At 44.3% G+C, this 19,328-nt stretch overlaps 2 protein-coding genes across 7 annotated transcripts in view; one reads left to right on the forward strand and one right to left on the reverse strand.

Annotated features, from left to right (window-relative positions):
- The window catches only part of LOC115097028, a 57,713-nt gene extending 46,541 nt beyond the window's left edge, over nt 1-11,172 (reverse strand). Inside the window, exon 1 of one of the 3 annotated variants that reach the window (XM_029612443.1) lies at nt 11,152-11,172. The gene's annotated coding sequence lies outside the window, so the exon portion shown is untranslated. The other 2 variants (XM_029612441.1, XM_029612442.1) reach the window with 2 other exon arrangements.
- Nucleotides 11,173-11,964: 792 nt separating this feature from the next.
- MYBL2 (MYB proto-oncogene like 2) overlaps nt 11,965-19,328 on the forward strand; it is a 283,607-nt gene continuing 276,243 nt past the window's right edge. The window contains exons 1-2 of one of the 4 annotated variants that reach the window (XM_029612440.1): nt 11,965-12,850; nt 14,862-14,955. In XM_029612440.1, the coding sequence (XP_029468300.1) occupies nt 12,831-12,850; nt 14,862-14,955 (114 nt within the window). In that variant the 5' untranslated portion in view covers nt 11,965-12,830. Of the gene's footprint in view, nt 12,851-14,861; nt 14,956-19,328 lie in introns of those variants that run through there. The other 3 variants (XM_029612437.1, XM_029612436.1, XM_029612438.1) reach the window with 3 other exon arrangements.

Consider the following 19,328-nt stretch of genomic DNA (forward strand, 5'->3'; position numbering starts at 1 on the left):
TGGAATCAAGTGCAGGCGTCGATTGAGGCTGGAAGCCATGTAGTGCTTTTATGATGGCCTCTTGGACCATCCGGTCCAATTCCTCACGGAAGCCTGGGGTGTGTAACCCCAGCTCTGAGGTAGGCGGCAGCGTGGTGTGGCCGGAGGGTCCACCGATAAAAAGTGAAGTTGCAGCTCCCCGCTCCAATGACCTGGTCTCGGAGGAGGATGGGTGCTTCTCTGGATGGGTTTTTTTTTTTTTTTTTTTACTGGGAGGCTTTATCAACAGAGGCCTTGCCTGGATCGGCAGACTGAGCCTTATGATGGCAGTGCCGTCGTTTTTCCTCGATGTTCCCCTCAGTCCATCTCTGGTGCAGAGGACGAAGAAGTGGATGATTTTGGAGCAGTCGGCGTCAGGTGAGAAGCACCGGAATCCAGTCGCTGCAGAGGGGTCGATGGCGCTGGCTCAGACGACATTGAGGCCTTTGATGGAGTACGTAGTTTCACCTGGAAAAGAAAGAAACTCCATCTTTTCTGAGCGGGCCTTACGGCCCTTCGGTGTCATCTGGGCACATTTGGTGCAAGTTAGGACATCATGGTCCACCCCCAAACACAACACACAAACCCTATGCGAGTCGATGATGGACATTGTCAGAGGTCAATCGGGGCACCGACGAAAACCCGACGCCATGGCTCCGACAAAACTTTAGCTGCGGTGCGATCGATGGCCAGTAGGCCCAGAAGGGAAAACCCGACGGGAACAGACCACAATGGAAGGTAAAGCCTTACCTTCACGACCACGGATATGGAATCGATAGGGGGACCCCTGATTGGGTAGAATTTTTTGAAATTTGGAAAGTTCTGTGAGGAAAATTCCTGTCAGGAATCTCTAGAGAGCTCCTTAACCGCGTGGCTACTGCTGCACGGAAAAAAAAAAAAAAAAGACTGAAGGGGGACCCCTGCTGGTTGCAGGGTTAGTGCTATGCTGGGCATGCCCCGTAGTGCCAGTCAAAGTTCTAGAAACTTTGACAAGAGTGTTCCGTGATTGGGCTCCATCCTGATGTCGTCACCCATATGTGAGGACTACCATCCTGCTTGTCCTGTGAGAATATCATGTGCAGTTCCATATCTTGTTCTTGCAGAATGTGATTACCAAAGATGTTGACTTGCTTTCAATCTTTTGACATTTGTGGTGTAATAAAGTGTTAACAGATTTTAAAAGAATACTTTCTGCTTGTTTGTTTTTATTGTGTGCTTTTTCTTTTAAAGGGTTCACTAGGTCAAAGGTTTGGGATCCACATAACCTTGCATTCTAGAGAGCCAGTGGCCATTCCAAGTAGACACTTTTCTGGCAGGCAAGCCTATATAGCCTACTGCATACAACCAAATGCTCATTGTATGCGCCCATGGAAAACAGCAAGAGCTAAACAGGAAGCTCCTTACTGTGGAGCTTCAGTTGCCTTCTCTAGAGAATATACTCTTAGCTAACTTTTGGGAACATGGGTATGCATGTGAGATGGGCACAAGCTAGCTAGTGTTCCCTCACATGCAGTCTGGTGGAATAGGTGTAGAAATGTTTGGCTAGAAGTGCAGTAGCTATGTCATCTCTCTGTTGGGGATCATTCGATTGTCTAGCTTTGCAAAGGTCATAGTGCACCTATTACAAGCCATTGGCCTGTAACATTGTGAAGATATATTACCTCTGACCAAACAATGGCCCTTCTCTCTGGCTCTGGTACCAAATGCTATCTTGACCCAACTCTTCATTCAGAGGGCTACTTGAAAAGGACAGAGCACTAGGTCTGTTTTTATCTCTAGATAGCATAAATGTGCAGCTGCAGAAGTCTAGGACAGAGTACACAGTGTACATGTAAAACCTATGTGATGTTAAGGGCAAGTTACACTCACTCATCATTCCACAAGATTTTACACTGAGGCCATTACTTGGGTCCTCATGCCACCTAAGAGGCAATCTGGACAAAACTCTTTTTAGGTTCCACACTAAACAAGATGTCTTCTACTGCTGTTGCTTGGGAGCAGACAAACCTCGCATGCCAGGCTAGTTTAGGGGAAGCAGCCAGTCTGCTCTTGGGCTATCGGGTTTGTCTAACCTACACTACTCCCTCAACTCCTCCTCTGTTGTCACACAGCTGCTGTCACAGTGCTAGAGCAGCCAGCAAATATACAGAAGTGCATAAGGCACAGGCTGTGTAGAGGACAAGTGAGGTGGGAAAATCAGCTGCTAAACCTGTCCTCTAAATAAACTGCAGAAGTGTGCCACCACTTCTATGTAGGCACACAAAATATATTGAGCTACATATGGCAGCATCTTTGTAGGCATGATCTGCCAATGTATACATCTGGCAGAGTAAGGCGCAAAAGATGTGGCAGCCAGCATCTGTTCTGCAGAGAGGAGGATAAATAGGCCACAGTCTCAAAAAAAGGAAGCTCTAATAGGAGTGCTAGTACTCAAGAACCCCCTCCCATACCAAAGGGGGAAAAAAAAAAAAAAGACAGCAAACACTCTCTGGCAGCTGAAGCTCTTGGAGCCATGCACACCCCTAAACAGGACAATTAGGCCCACTCCAAGTACTAGGTGGAAGAGCATCAGGGTTTGGGGGGTAGAAGGGGTTATCTACTCATCCAGAAATGTGACACACCATACCTGAGATCTGACACTGTCAAGTTTCACATCCTCCTCTTTCAGCACAAGGAATAAACAGTGTGAGCCCATTTTCTCATCCAATGATACAGTTGTATCTCTGAGGCACCCGTTGTAAACAGTGGAAGCACAGGATCATTTGCGTCAAAAGAGTCTGTGCAAAATAGATGCACACAGACTGCTACTCTGGGGTATGCATAGGTTGACAATGGAGGGAACAATGAGGTCAACATCACCTCCAAACTCAGATGTAGACCAAGACTAACACAGCAAGTCACTCATCGTGTTGGCCCTTTTTTTGGGACAGGTTACCTCTAGTTTGTTCACCTACACATGGCCAACGAGTATGTTCCTAGCATATCCGAAATCCCCTCCCCATCATTGATGTCTGTGGCTGCCTGGTTCCTAACTGATAATGAGGGAGTCAGAGTGCAAACTAGGCACAGAAGATTAGGCACACTTGTCAGCATGACAGCCATCTGTGAGAAGCATATATGATGAGCAATTTGTCAGAGGTAGTGACATGTGCCCCGTAAGCACTATGATGGCAGGAAATACTTGTCTTGCAAGAGGCCAACACAAAGTGCATAAGCCATCATGCCAACCACATGACACCTCTGGGAGCAGTTGCTCCATACATTCAGTACAGTGACATATTTTCAAATGAGATAGCTTGTAGAGCCCAGAGGTCATCAGCTGACAACAGCTTCTCTAGCCTTTATGCTATCAGCTCTGTAAAAGTGACAAATACCACATGAGATACAGTCTATAGGGCAGCAACTTTTACAGCTTGGCCACAAGTCCTGGCAGCCATAAGAACATACCATACTGGGTCAGACCAAGGGTCCATCAAGCCCAGCATCTGTTTCCAACAGTGGCCAATCCAGGCTATAAGTACCTGGCAGGTACCCAAAAACTAAGTCTACCCCATGCTATGGATGCTAGTAATAGCAGTGACTATTTTCTAAGTCAACTTGATTAATAGCGGGTAATGGATTTCTCCTCCAAGAACTTATCCAAACCTTTTTTTAAACCCAGCTACACTAACCATATCCCCTGGCAACAAATTCCAGAGTTTAATTGTACGTTGAGTGAAAAAGAATTCTCTCAGATTAGTTTTAAATGTGCTATATGCTAACTTCATGGAGTGCCCCCTAGTCCTATTATCCGAAGGAGTAAATAACCGATTCACATCTACTCATTCAAGACCTCTCATGATTTTAAAGACCTCTATCACATCCCCCCTCAGCTGTCTCTTCTCCAAACTGAACAGTCCTAACCTCTAGTCTTTCCTCATAGGGGCTGTTCCATCCCTTTTATCATTTTGGTCACCCTGTGGATCAACAAGGGCCTCCAAGCCCCAGAAACATGGTGACTGACCATGGAAACTGCCCATTCTGCAAGCTATTCGGCCCAGGAGTCCTCAGCCTATGTGCTTCAAGGGTGGCCGGACAGCATAAGGACTATAGCTGATACTATTGCAACAAGCAACTAATCTGCATATTTTCCAGGTACATAAATTAAGCAGCATCACATGACTAGCTCTGAGCTAGACCAGCCAAGAGCCTTGCAGCACCGTGACATCTCCATATTTGACAGAGGCTACCTGTGATGGGTCAAGTGAGGCAAATAGCTTCTAACACACCTTTGCGGTGGAGACATGTGGGTGCTCTTAGAGTGATTAGAAACAAACATAATGTGACGTTGATATTGCTGAGATGACTTGCAAAAGCAAGTGAAGGCATAACACCATCTGATTCCAAATCCTGCCTTCACACAGTTTGACCAGCATCTTTGTCTAGCCTCCCCAAGAAGCTAAGCTAACCAACATGACATCAATGGCCAAGGCCCTGACCATCTGGACATGACAGTTGACAACTTGTCTAGGTAGGTGTAACAAGGTGCATGCAACCACAAATAGGTATGCTAGCTTAGAATGACCTGTGAGCCTTTTGGAAACGCCACATTGTTTCACAGGTGCATTACTAAAGGCTGGAACCGAAGGCCTGCTAGAGAAGAACTCTGCCTCAGTGGTTTTAGAGCCAGTGCTGACATCGGTGCTGTCAGCAGTGCCTTTGCAGGTCCATATGACAGCGCATCACAGGTAGAGGGGCATTCTTCTCGTGCACATGGTTGTCAATGGGAAGAGACTGTAAAATGGCAACTCTGCGATCGATACCTTAAACTGTCTACCTGTAGCTTTAGGCTGTGCCTTTAAACTTCTAAGCTAATTGTAATTTATAGGATTTCTAAAGCTGTTGCTGTCCATGTTCAAGGCCCAGCTGGAGTCCCATCATACCTACGTCACTATCTCACCCACATGCGAGGGCTAGGACAGGGTCCTAGGGATAGGACCACCAAGCCAAACACCACAAGCTAGGCCAAGCTATGTACGCTGTGTTAGCAGACCTTCAAGAACTCTTGCGACAGTGGTAATACAGCAGAGTCTGGAGGCAGGAAAACAGAGGTGAGGTCCACTTACAATGTTTTTTAAACTGCAATGAGAGTGGCTGCAGCGGACATTGGCACCCGCAAGATGGCCTGGCTCCATGCCTCAGATCTTTGGCCGGAGGTACAAGAAAAGCTGGCAGATCTACCCTGTATGGGTGAGAATCTCTTCGGAGATAAGGTCAGGGACGCGGTGGCCCAATTGAAGGACCACCATGAGACCCTCCAATATCTGTTGGCTAGTGCTTCTGACCTGCCATACTTGGTCAGAAAATCCTTGCAACAATGCTCAAGGAAGTCCTATTGCTAGAGGGGGAAAAAAAATACTCCCCTGCCTCATGTGCCTGCACACCCCACACTGGTTCCAGCAGTCGTTCCCATCAGCAGCAGTCCCCCCAGGCCTCAGCCAGTCCCCCAGCAGAGCCCACCATGGGGTTTTGACTGGGAGTGAAAGAGTGTGAGTCAGATTGCCATACCCTCGGCATCCAGTATCATTTTGCGTACTGCTGGCCCCACGTTACATTGGACCAGTGGGTTCTCACTATTGCTCGCAGAGGGTACTGGCTGAACTTCAGGGATGTCCCTGCGGACTCTTCCCCCCCCCCCCCCCATGTCCTTCATCTGCTCTTCAGGAAATACTTTTGACAGAGCCCAATTGCTGGAGCGGTAGAACCTGTTCCCCTCCGCCAGCAGGGCAGAGGGTTCTACTCTCGGTATTTCCTGATACCTGGGGGCCTATGCCCTATTCTCGACCTGAGAGCCTTGAACAAATTCCTTCAAAGAGAAAGGTTCAAGATGGTCTCTTTGGGTACCCTGATCCCACTCCTAAGAGGAGGCTGGCTCTGCTCCCTCTACCTGAAAGATGCCTACACCCACAATGCACTCTTCCCAGGTCACAAGAAGAATCTTCACTTGTGGTGGAAAAGGATCACTTCCAGTATAGAATGTCGCCATTCGGCCTTGTGTCAGCCCTCTGGGTCTTCACCAAGTACCTGGCAGTAGTGGGGGTGCACCTCCTACATCAGGGGGTGCACGTACTTGGATGACTGGCTGGTTAAAAGCACGACCCAGCAGGGGGCGCTTCAATCCTTACATCTAACCATCCAGGTGCTGCAATCTCTGGGGTTTGTCATCAATTACCCCAAGTCCCACCTCAGCCTATCGCCACACCTGGGCTTCATTGGGGCCAGACTGGACATGGTTCAGGTCAAGGAGATTCTGCCCTACAAATCGAATGCTTGCCCCGTCATTGCTGGCAAGCTTGGTCTGCAGCCGTCCACAGGTTTCTGCTCATCTGCTGCTTCGCCTTTGGATCACATGGCTGCATCTGACCATGTCAGCTGTTTGGCCCGCCTGTGCATGCACAGGGCACAATGGACCTTGCGGTCACAATAGCAGCAGGCATCCCAGGACATCAGAGCACGTGACAAACATGCCACCTCTCCAGGTCTCCCTGTCCTGCTGGGAGGATCTATCCAACGTGGAGCAGGGGTTCCTTTCCAGTTTCCCTGTCTCAGGTGATGCTTACCACTAATGCCTCCCCCTGGGTTGGGGGGGGGCATATGTGGATGATCTCCACATGCAAGGTCAGTGGATGGCTCAGGAATCTGTCAGATCAACTTCTTGGCGCTTAGTGCGATTCGCTACGCCCTTTGGGTGTTTCAAGACTGTTTGTCTAGATCAGGACTACCTTGTGCGACAGTCAGGTAGCCGCAGCAATGTGATACATCAAGTAGGAAGGCACTGGGTTGTTCCTCCTGTCAAGAGGTGGTGCAGATTTGGTCCTGGGCTCTGTTGCAAAGCATAATCCTGAGAGCAGAGAGTCTAGCTGGAGCAGAGAATGTGGTGGCGGACCATCTGAGTCAAACGTTCCAGCCATACGAGTGGTTGCTGGATCCAAGTGTGGCAGCCCAGATCTTCCACCAGTGGGGATCTCTACCTCCCCCTACAACTACAAGGTGAGCAAATTCTGCTCCCTGTTCAGGACAGATTGACTTCAGCCCGACACCTTTGCCCGACTTTGGAGCACGGGTCTCCTGTAGGCATAACATCCTCTTCCGCTGGTCATGAAGTCTCTTGAAGCTCCAGCAGGACCAGGGGACCATGATTCTTGTGGCCCCTTACTGGCCCAGCCTGCTCCTTCGGGACCTGTGGTCAGAGAACCCATCTGGGGGACCTCTCCAGATCTGATCACACAGGATCAGGGTAGACTGCGCCATCCAAACCTCCAGGCATTAGCCTTCCCCGCCTGGATGTTGAACACCTAGTCTTGCAGCCCCTGGACTGCTCTGACGACATGTCTCAGGTGTTGGTAGATTCCAGGAAGCCTTCCACCAGAAGTCTTGACTGAAGTGGAGAAGGTTCTCCATCTGTTTCGAGGGTCATGGCTCCAGAAGGAGTGTATAAATCAATATTAAAGTGTCTGGCACTTAATATTAATTCACTCCTTCACTTATTGCCCATTGGTCTTTTTCACTGATGTTTGTCAATGAAAGGACCAATCTCCTTTCAGAAGGCTGTCCTGGGAAAGGGGATTGGTCCTTTCATTGACAAACATCAGTGAAAAAGACCAATGGGCAATAAGTGAAGGAGTGAATTAATATTAAGTGCCCGACACTTTAATATTGATTTATTAACTCCTTCTGGAGCCAATAGTCAAGGAGAATGGATGCTGAATTTATCTGAGTCCATTTTCCTAACCCCTGCATGTGCGCTGATTAGGAAAACAGGACGCTGATAAATTCAGCATCTGTTTTCTTAACTGGCGGACAGCCACCAACAGCAGACCTCTCTCTGGCTCCTGCTGTCAAGGAGGCGTTAGGGGTGCGCAATCGCCCCTAACGCCTCTGACAGCACGAGCCCTAATTTAAATATTGCATCGCGCCCCCAGGAGAGGTGCCTGGGGGTGCATTATGAAAGCGGGTGCTGAACACACAGCGCACGCGTTCTGCACAACATTTCTGCATCAGCCCCCCCAGTGTGGTCAAGTAAATCCATTCCTTAAATTCCACTGTTAACACTGGCTGGGCAAGGGAGTTGCAGGAGAAACAAAAATATTAAAAAGAGATAGAAGAAAATTGCCAGCAGCCAAACCACTGGGTTTAGTCCCTTCATCCAGCAGTTGGAGGTAGAGTTGTTTTTTTGACGACATCACATGTAGGTCATGCTTGGAACAAGATATGGCCAGTATACTACTGTGAAAGTTTAAATTTAAACTACAGCAAATATCAAACACAAATTTTAAATCTAAAATTTGTCCTAATCTCAACAAAAACACACAAACGTAAGACGTATACTTTGAGATAAATTGTCAACTCACATTATGAGAAGCACGTTTAACTAAAAAAAAAAAAGTCTACTCTTTAAAATCTTTGGAAGAACAAAAAAAATCTCCATACACCACAAGGAGAGGGAATGTAAAAAAAAAAAAAAAAAAAAAAAGGGCCTGGGTCCAATTAGTGTTGAAAGGAAAAAAAAGTTTACTTCAGTTTGAATATAAGAATCCATACCAGACTTGAAAAGATAAGGAACATAAAAAAAGAGACTGTTAGGAAAGTTATTTCTTTGTTGTTCTCCTCCCTACTGTGCCAGCTTCCATATCCAACAGCCTTTCCCCCTGACAAAAATAGTCTTCAGAATCAAATCCTAATGAACTTCTAAAGAGCTCATCTCGTCACCCGTGCCTTCTACTGGTAGCTAGGGCAAAACAACTTCAATGACCAAGCCCCTCCCTTCCTTCAGGAACTGGTCAAGATCCCAAAACACAAGGCAGCAAATCTCTTTCCTCCTGGTCAAGCTACCTGAAGGATAGTAAAGACTAAAACACCTCACCTCTAGGGAAGGGACACTAACCAACTCCTCCTCTTACCTACTTGCCTGCCCTTTAAATTTCTGAGCATGCTTCACAGACATTTATAACCCACAAAAAGGTGGGGGATACAGCCAGGTGAGAACTCCAAAAATACACCCCAATGCCCATAATGTAAAAACCTATAGTGCCAGGCAAAGCCGGGTCATGCGAGAGATCAAAAAGATATTCTGGATGACTAAATAAATAGCTATATATTAAAGAGTACACTTTGAACTTTATTCCAAAAGTTAAAGGTAACCAATGACATCCTAGAAAAAAAAATTATATATATATATATATATATATATATATATATATATATATATATATATATATAAGCCTTTGTGACGTTAACAGCATTTGTTAGATGCTTGACAAAATCAAGATGACATGACAAAGAGCACAGCAGCCATTTCCATGACACCCATTGATAGTTTTTCTTCAAGAGGTCAGCTAACAAGGTTTCCCATGCTTGATTACTGCAGTTATAGTCATCCTCCAAGGAGGTATATGAACATTATTGAACAAACAAACAAAGTTAGTACTTTATAGTCTATATCATTAACAGACTAACTGATGGCTCCCTCCCCTGAGGAATCTCATAGGTAGGTGGGAGAAACAGGTAGTCTAGTGGTTATAAATAGATTGGTAACCTGAAGACCAGAGTTCTAATCCTACTTCACCCACTAATCTTGGACACCACTGGTATTTACTTAAGACCTTAAGAATCTGAGGCATGTAAGTTTGTTATAAACCAGGATTTAGAACGCTATCAAGTTTTTGGTTAATCCAGAATTGCTTGAAGCAGTCTATGACATCATCAATAACATTCCAACACAAAGTTATCAGGTTCTTAAACTCAATATGTTGTAACTGTTTGCATTATTAAACTTTGTAACTCATTTTAAGTGTCCCCACAGAAGGGCAAGTAATAGATTATAATAAAGTGAAATAATGGCTCCATTTTGAAATATGTACACATTTTTATCGAACAAAAAGTGAAATTAACACATAATTCATTCCCTCCCTCAAACATATGATTATCATCCCTACAAAGCCTTAATGATCCACTTCACATAGTTCTGAGCTACTGCTATTTTGTTCCTATTTGGCCCACCCAGTCTAAAAAAATCTAGTTCTTGAGTTTCCATATATTTAGGGCCAGATATATTATTTATTTAAGGCTTTTTCTATACCGAATTTCTTGATATAGATCAAATCAACTCGGTTTACATCGAACAAAGTTTAAACGATAACATAGCCAATAAATATATTAATATGAAACATATTGGCAGAGTCAAAAGTTACATTGAAACAAGGGCGAGCAACTGGGGATTGGAAAAGAAGAGGGGAGAAACAATATTTTACAAACAATAGGATACTATATACAGAGAGTGACGTGGTTAGTGTAGCTTTTCCCTCCCATTTGTATCCATTAGGAAAGCATTTAGTACATAAGGCCCTTGGCATTGCTAAAAATCAGATTTAGATACTTAGGGATTTTTAATAAGGATTTAATACTCCATTGGGACATTGCAAAGTAAAAGCATGGAACCTATTCTAAATGCTTTAACATTCTGAAATACAAGCAAAAACAAAATAAACCATCATTTGTAAAATAATTTAATGCTGAAAAAAATCTGTAGAAAAAGTTAATGGACTTTCTTAAAATGTTGTACAAAGTCCTAAACAGGATACTTTGATAAAGTATAACACATATTCAAAATTAGAAATTGACATTGAAACATAAAAGTCTTCCTTATAGTTCATAGAACAGAATAATAAATATTTATACATTTGTTTACATAAGAGGGAAATCTTGACCTCTCACTGAAATCTTTTGGAATAAAGTCATTCTTGGAGAAAAATGAATAAAAAGCAGCACCTTCCTTAGCCAAGAAGAAAGAATACTGGAAACTATTTAGAATAAGATACTAGAGTTAAGCGCTATTCTTTTATGTTTGTAAGAAATTTAAGTCTTAGACATATGATGGTTCATAAATCCTCATGAGTCGTTTACTAAAGCTGCAAAACCTATCATATAGTATTATAATTAAATACTAACTATGCCAGTTATATACTACTCAAGTTACACATATTTAGAGAACCACAACATAGCTTACTTCCACTGCAAATCTTTTCTTTCCTCAAAAAAAAAAAAGCTATCTCCAATACAGGTGCCTCTGCTTTTATAGCACTGATTAGTACTTGCCTCTCTTGTGGTTAATCCAATTAATACCAATGCTGGAGAGCGAGCGAGCATTTCATTGCTGCATCAATGAAACAACAAAATAAATTGAAGTTAATAAAGGAATAATGCTCCCTTGTTTTTACAAGGTTATAAATTGCTACATTTTCCAATAAAATGTGTGTACAGTATTCTGTTGCTACAGAATAGGATGCATGGTATAGTTAAATAATAAAGCCTTTGATTTATTCACAGTCGTGCAACTTGCTTTTCTGAAATCCCTTCTAAAGTGTCATTAGTGTAAGCTGTATCATAAAACAATCCACCATGATTCACATGGATCTTATACCAATTCTTAGATTTAAATACTATTTTTGTCAAGACACTATGGGCATTTATCTTCATAAGGGTCTGGTCTGACCGTTCAATGGCAGTGTTTGAATGCTTCCATAGGGAGAACCACTATTTGATTTCTGAACCTAGCTTGTTCCTTCAGCTGCTCAGGGCCGAGGATTTTGCAAGAACAGCATTCATAGAGCCCCGGCCACCCGGGAAAGGGGCACCAAAGAAGTCTGGGCACGTGCAGATAATCGATGTTCCCAAGTCTGCCTTCGGCTATCCTGCCTGAAGACGTGAAGGAAATAGAGAACAGCCGGTTGGGAAAACGAGCAGACTACTGGGGCCTTGCTATCTTTATATTCAATTATTACCCTCCTAAGGGTTGATTGATTACTAATGAAACATTTGAAAAGCAGCAGGAACACATCACATGAAGTTTAATATCTACATAATAATTTTGATTGCTGGTTATATGGTTCCTGTGGTCTGCAGATTCTGCTGCCTGCAGCTTTGCTTTTTTCCAGGCCGGCACAAAAATAATTCTAGAAGCAAAACCTTTCTCGGGGGGGGGACTACATTCCCCAGAAGTCTTAGCACTCTCGTAAAGGGAAACTGATAAACGCTGTTGTACGTTTAGGACGTCATCAAACGTCGTCCTCAGTTGCGCAAATCGGGGGTCTTTGTAAGCACTATCGCGCGCTCGGGAACGAACGATCTCGTTTTACTACAGCGCGCCCGATAGCGATGCGCCCTGAGCGGGTCCCGTGCCTGCCCCTCCCACACCCCCGGGATCCCTAGTAGGACCCCGGGGGAGGGGTTTGAGAAGAAAGAGATTCCCGAGCACCGCTGACTAACAGCCCAGAGAAGAAGACGGAGCTCGAGCGTCCTTGGCTCGCGCTTTCTTTCTCTTCTCTGCCCAGCCGTTGCTTTTTGACCCGCTGTTGTTGCGCGCGCACGCACGCACACGCGCTTGGCTCGCGCTTCTGTTTTTTCTCCTCTCCGCCCACGCCCGGCTCGCGCTGCTGCTCACACACATCTACCCCTCCCCCATCCTCTTTCTGAGCTGTGTTGCGCGCGCATGCTCAGGAGCTCCAGGGGAAGCCGGGAGAAGTTGGCGCGAGATAGAAAAAAAAATAAGACTTGTACTTTTCAACCGCGCAAAAGAAGAGAAGGGGTGCACGGGAGGAGGGAGCAACCCTGCCCGCCAAACTCCTAAAAAACAACAACAAAAAAAAATCTGGCGTCGTCTTTCCAGTCCCGAATCCCTGCAAGGGCCCTATGTTTTGCAAGTAGGCTACCCCCTTTCTCCTTTCCAGCTCGGCAACCGCCTTTATTAGCAGCAAAAACAGCTGGGCAGGAGGAGGATGGCTCGGCGCACCCGATGGTGAGTTACAGTCACCCCTTAAAACTTAAGGTCTTTAGAAAAATACAGCACCTTTGGTGCCTTAACATATATTTGGCGCTATGGTAGACGGAAGCTATTTTATTATATATGTTTTGGTGTAGAGCGGACAAAAATGATTAAGGAGAATAAGCCATTTTTTTTTCTCCTCACGTTTTGGTGTCGCTGGTAAATAACTTGTGGAATCATTCAGGGTCTTTATTATTATTATTTAATATAAACTTCATGCATCTATTACTTAAAGTTGCAGTGATTAATACAACTAGTTTATTATGTTTCAAAGTACATGGCTGATTAGCGCATACTGGTTTATGTACTTCAAGATATATACTTTTCATCTCCGTTTTGTGTGATATTTCAGAGTCTGCACATATAGTTTAGAAGTAACTTATAATTCTGGTTGTCTGCCCTTTGACTCTTAGGACATTGTAACTATTGTAAATGTATATTTAATTTCATGATCTACAGTCTGTTTTTATAATACTCTAGGGCTTAATGTGAGAATTGTAGAAATGTTGAGTTGCTTGTAATTTTGGAGCACACTGTCTCAAGGAAAACAAGAACTCATTGGCTTTTTTTTCTTTAAATGTCAGGATTGTTAAATAGTGTACAATTGAACTGAGTCTTTTTACAATCAGGGTGAAGGTGACATTCAAAAGTTTTGTTTTAGACTTGGCTCATTGTTAATGTGGATCATAGAATGCTAGAAGTTGAGTATTACACTGTTTTATTCAATTTTTATTAGTTTCCTGATTAAAGCTGGTATTTGGCATTTGTGGCCGTTTTCCTTCTTTTGTGCTTTTACTATATGTGTGTGCCTAGTAGTTAAGAAGAAAATAAATTGTCATACTGGGTCAGACCAAGGGTCCATCAAGCCCAGCATCCTGATTCCAACAGTGGCAAAACCAGGCTACAAGAACCTGGCAAGTACCCAAACACTGAGAAGATCCCATGCTACTGAAGCTAGTATCAGCAGAGGCCATTTCCTAAGTCAACTTGATTAATAGCAGTTATTGGACTTCTCCACCAAGAACTTATCCAAACCTTTTTTTAAATCCAGCTACACTAAGGGGTAGATTTTAGAAAAGTACGCCTGCGCGTACTTTTGTTCGTGCACCAGGAGCAAACAAAAGTACGCCGGATTTTATAAGATACGCGCGTAGCTTATAAAATCCAGGGTCTGCGCATGCAAGGGGGTGCATTTTGGGCACCTTGCGCGCGCCGAGCCCTGCGTGCGCTGCCCGTTCCCTTCCCCTACCTAACCCACCCCCCACAGCCCTATCTACACCCCTCCCTACCTTTTTCGTGAAAGTTACGCCTGCACCGGTTGGCCGCCGCGCAATTCCCCGGCCCGGGAGCGATTTCGGAGGCCTCTGTCACGCCCCCGAAATGCAACCACGTCCCCCAGAATACCCCCCGGAATGCCCTGAATGTCAAGCCGCCCCCCGACACGCCCCCCCCAGCAAAGCCTCGGGGCTTGCACGCACCGCCGAGCCTATGCAAAATAGGCTCGGCGCCAGGGGGGGGGGGGTTTAAAGGGTTACGTGCGTAACTTATGCGCGTAACCCTTTTAAAATCTACCCCTAACTGTACTAACTATATCCTTTGGCAACAAATTCCAGAGTTTAATTTTGCGCTGAGTGTGAAAGAATTTACTTTGATTAGTTTTAAATGTACTACTTGCTAACTTCATGGAGTGGCCCCTAGTCTTTCTATTATCTGAAAGTGTAAATAACCGATTTACATCTACCTGTTCTAGATATCTCGTGATTTTAAAGACCTCTATCATATCCCCCCCTCAGCTGTTTCTTCTCCAAGCTAATCAACCCTAACCTCTTTAGCCTTTCCTCATAGGGGAGCTGTTCCCTTAGTTACTTTTTTGTCATCTTTTGCTTTATCTTTCTATGGTCCTCCCCCCTTTTTTTTTTGTCCTGTGCGTTTGCAGCCATTCTTGTTTTCTTGCATGAAAATACTTTCATCATTATTATTTCAGTGAAGACCCAGAAGAGCTTCATTACCAGGACACAGACTCGGATGTTACAGATCAACGAGAGAATAGAGTAAAAGTGAAGTGGACCCCGGAAGAGGTATGTCATTCAGGAGTTCTGCTTGGGTGTGTTGCTAGGCCTCTAGAGATGGAAACCCTGGGGCATCCGGAAGAAATAGAATAATCTTACAAATGTTATGAGGGCAATTTAATTTGCCCATCTAAAAATTGCTGTCCGCAATGGCTAAAAAGTATGCACAAGGTTCACAGTGCATGTACTTTTTTTTTTTTTAACTCCTTTATTTATCAATTTCAATTTATACAAACACAGCAAACTGTTTTTCACAAAAGAACATCATCAGTCATAAACCCCCTCCCTTCCCCCAAAAGTAACTGAACTAGGTCCATCTGGAGTTGTACCTGCTGATCATCATACAATTATGCTTCGAGAGTAAGAGATCAGCTGTTTCTCAGCTGTTCTGGAATCAGTGATTGGGAAGTCCATATTCAACGCAATGCTAATAGGTTGTTCCTGGCTTTATGATTTAAAGACATCAAATATGGTTGCCAGACGCCCATAGAGTGTGCATAAGACCTGGATGAGGTGCGATGGGCCGTTAGGATCTCAAATGTGGCCATTCTGTGGAGATGAATCCTCCAATACATAATGGAAGGTATGTCGGGCACAGTCCAATGTTCTAGAATAGATTTCTTGGCCAGTAAAAAAGCTTTTTGCAGGAGCAGCCACTGAGCATCCGTTATTGGGTGAGTAAGTTCTTCTCGCATGTCGAAGAGACATAGCATTGGGTTCAGCGGGACAATATAATTCAACAAACGACTAATGTACGCTAAAACATCTTCCCAATACCCCACAAGTCGTGTACAATCCCAGAATAAATGATACAAGGTATATAAAAGCCTTAAATAAATAAATAAATATAAAGTATCCGGTACCAGATCACATTTTGTACATTTTTCTGAGGACAACAGTTTCATCCTGAAAGCCCAGGTTGTGGGTTTGTATAATCTATGGTAAAACTTGAACAGTGTTTCCCGAAATAACGTATGTTCAGAAAACTCGTTAAGATCTTTAAAACAGTGATGGAGCACAGAAGGCGTGATGGGTCGGCCTGTCTCTAGGGACCAACTCTCGGTGAGCTGCGGGAATACCTGTAACATCTGCCTTTCATGCAGTGCTTTAACAATACCGTAATAGCATAGGATAGAGATTTCCTCACCGGAGGTTCAAAATACATTTGCAATCTATCTGATAGCAGGGACGCAATTTGGGGTAGTATTTCTTTATCAAAGAAGTGCCGAATTTGGAGGTATGCAAAAAAATCCCTGTGGGGTATGCTATACACCCTATGTACATCTTCAAATGGCCTCATCGTAACCCTTTCATCTTGTACTAGCTGTCGAATATGTCTTATTCCCTTGCCGGCCCACTCAGAATACCAAAGTATCTATCCCAGGAAGGAACCTCGGGTGACCTGCTATGGACGTATATGGAGATACTGTCCAGGAAATCCGTAACCTGTGGCATAGCCATCGCCAGGCAGATCTGCAGGCCGACACTATAAGATTGATTTGAATAAAGTGAGGGAGTTGACTATTGGTGACATGCAACAAATTCCCCACCTGGAGTGGTGCATACCAGCTTTGCAGGAAATTGACAGGTGAAAAGTTCTTGAGACCTGTTAACCATTCATATACATGCCATAAGAGACATGCCATATTATACAGCCCTAAGTTAGGGCACCCTATTCCACCCTTCCTCCATTGGAGTTGCAATTTAGATAATGCCAATCTGGCCCTTTTATTTGCCACAGAAAATGTCGCAAGGCCTTTTCCAATTCTGCAAGATGTCCCTTACCAATGTGGATGGGGAGCATTTGCAGAATTTACAACCAGCGAGGGAGTTCTATCATTTTAAACAATTGGATCCATCCATTAAGGGATAAAGGTAGGGATGACCAATCTTTTAGCCTTTGCTTCGTTTTCTTCAGTAACGGTAAAATGTTACATTCATATAAGGATTGACAATCTACTGGAATTAGTACCCCTAAATATCTCATCTCTTTTGTGATCCATCACAATGGGAAAGCCCCAGGCCATTCCCCTTTTAACGTTCCTAGGACATCCAATGCTTCTGATTTGTCCCTATTGATTTTGAGACCAGAGAATTTCCCAAAATGAGTCTGAATATCCATAACCGAACAGGATCTAACAGGAATACCAAAATGTCGTCCGCGAATGCGGCAATCGTAAAATTGTTCTCCCCTTTAGCAAACCCTTATATATCTGGTGACTCAGCTATCCTTCTTAATGGGTCCATGGAGAGAATATAAAGGAGTGGGGACAGGGGGCAACCTTGCCTCGTACCCTTTTGTAATTCAAAATCCTCCAATACACCTCCATTTGCCACTATGGTGGAGCAAGGGTTTTGATATAAAAAGGAAATTCCCTGAATATAGGTCTCATCAAAGCCATAACGGCGTAGAACTGAAAACAGGTATTGCCAGGAGACCCTATCAAAGGCTTTTTCTGCATCAAAGCCCACTACTAACGCTTGTGTCTGGATGAATTTATAGTGCGCCATGGCAGTCCACAGCTGGGTTATATGTTTACTGGCTGTGCGTCCAGGGACAAATCCTACTTGATTTTGAGAAATAAGACTAGACAGAATTGTGTTTAACCTGGTGGCTAATATTTTAGCATATAATTTGAGATCGTAGTTTAACAGGGAAATGGGGCGATATGACGCTGGTGAGGTGGGATCTTTGCCGCCTTAGGGTAGTACCGTAATAAATGAGCGCTTAGTAGCTTGGGGGAATGCCCCTTGCTGTTTTGCCGCTTGATAAAAGTCCTGCAGAGACTGAGAGAGCTCTATCTTGAGTATTTTATAATAATTTGCATTAAATCCATCAGGCCCTGGTGCTTTATGGAATTGACTAGACCTTATTCCCTCTTATATTTCCCAACATGTGATGGCCTATTTAGTCTCTTCACCTGTTCTGGCGTCACCCTCGGTAGGTTCAAATTTTGGAAGAAAGCCTCTTCTGCGGCTTTGGCCCCTTCCACTCCCTCTGTGGCATATAAGTTAACATAGAAGTCCTGCAGGATATGGCAAATTTCCTCAGTAGAGGTCTGTCGTTTCCCATCCTCCGCAGTCAAGGCTTCAATGTAGTTATGCCCACGTTTAGTCCTCACTAAGTTGGCCAACAATTTGCCTGCTTTGTTCCCAAATCTGTATAGTTTATGGGAGGTGTTAAGTAAAGCCGTAGTGATTTTTTTATGCAGATGACTATTTAGGGCACTCAGGGCTTCTCTGTACGCTGTCCGATTGATTACTGACGAGACTGCCACATAGCGTGCTTTCACCTTTTGAAATTCCCTTTCTAGCTCTAGTATCCTCATATTGAGGAACTTGTTCCTCCTTATTTGGAATGTGATGATTTCACCTCAATACAGCTTTCCCTGCCTCCCAATATAGCAGCGGGTTGTCTTTTGCCATCTTATTATGGTCATCATATTCTTGCCGTTTGTCTTTGAGGAATTTCTGAAATTCAATATCATCTGTGAGATGACTGGGAAACTGCCATCGCTTAACCACTCTACCCCCTATTTTCCTTATATCTATCCATATCATGGCATGATCAGAGCATTCCACAGGGCCAATCACTGCCCCACTAATGCAAGAAATGTTTGTGGCACTTGTGAGTAGATAATCAATCCGGGACATGGAATCATGTGCTCTAGCTATATGCATGTAAGATCTATCTTCGGGATGCAAGATCCTCCATACGTTGAGGAGCCGTAAATGGTTGCATAGGTAAGAGATCCCCTTGTTGAGTCCCAGAGGTACACACTGGGTGTTTGTGCCTGTCTATCTACAGTGGGGTCCACTACACAGTTAGTCTCCCGCCAAGTACAAGGTTCCTATAGAGTGTTCAGCCAACACATGCATAAGAGTTTCAAAGAAAATATGAGAATATACATTAGGTGCATAAATACTGCCAATAGTGACCTTTTCCCCGAACAGCCATCCAGTGATTATGATGTAACGACCAGCTTTGGCTGCATGTGTGGGGATATGTTCAAAAGCCACCCCTTTGCCTACCAAAATGGCAACCCCCCCCCCCCCCCCCACCTTTCTGCCGACTGCGGAGGAATAATAGAACTGGTCAACCCAGTCTCTCGCTAACTTGCTATGTTCTTTGTCACTTAAATGCGTTTCCTGCAAGCATGTGATTTTGGTTTTATGTCGTCTAAAGGATGCCAGTACTTTAGATTTCTTAATAGGCAAGCCCAAGCCCGCCACATTCCATGAAAGCATGCGTGTCACCTCAGCCATACTTTATCCAAAACTTTAGATTTTGTAAACCAATGATACCTAGCCAAGGTGTGAGACTCCAGATTTCCCCCCAGCCTAGGGAATTCAGGATTCCTCCAATATGTACATTCATAAGT

The sequence above is a fragment of the Rhinatrema bivittatum genome, chromosome 8 (assembly GCF_901001135.1).
Source record: "Rhinatrema bivittatum chromosome 8, aRhiBiv1.1, whole genome shotgun sequence".
NCBI lineage: Eukaryota > Metazoa > Chordata > Amphibia > Gymnophiona > Rhinatrematidae > Rhinatrema > Rhinatrema bivittatum.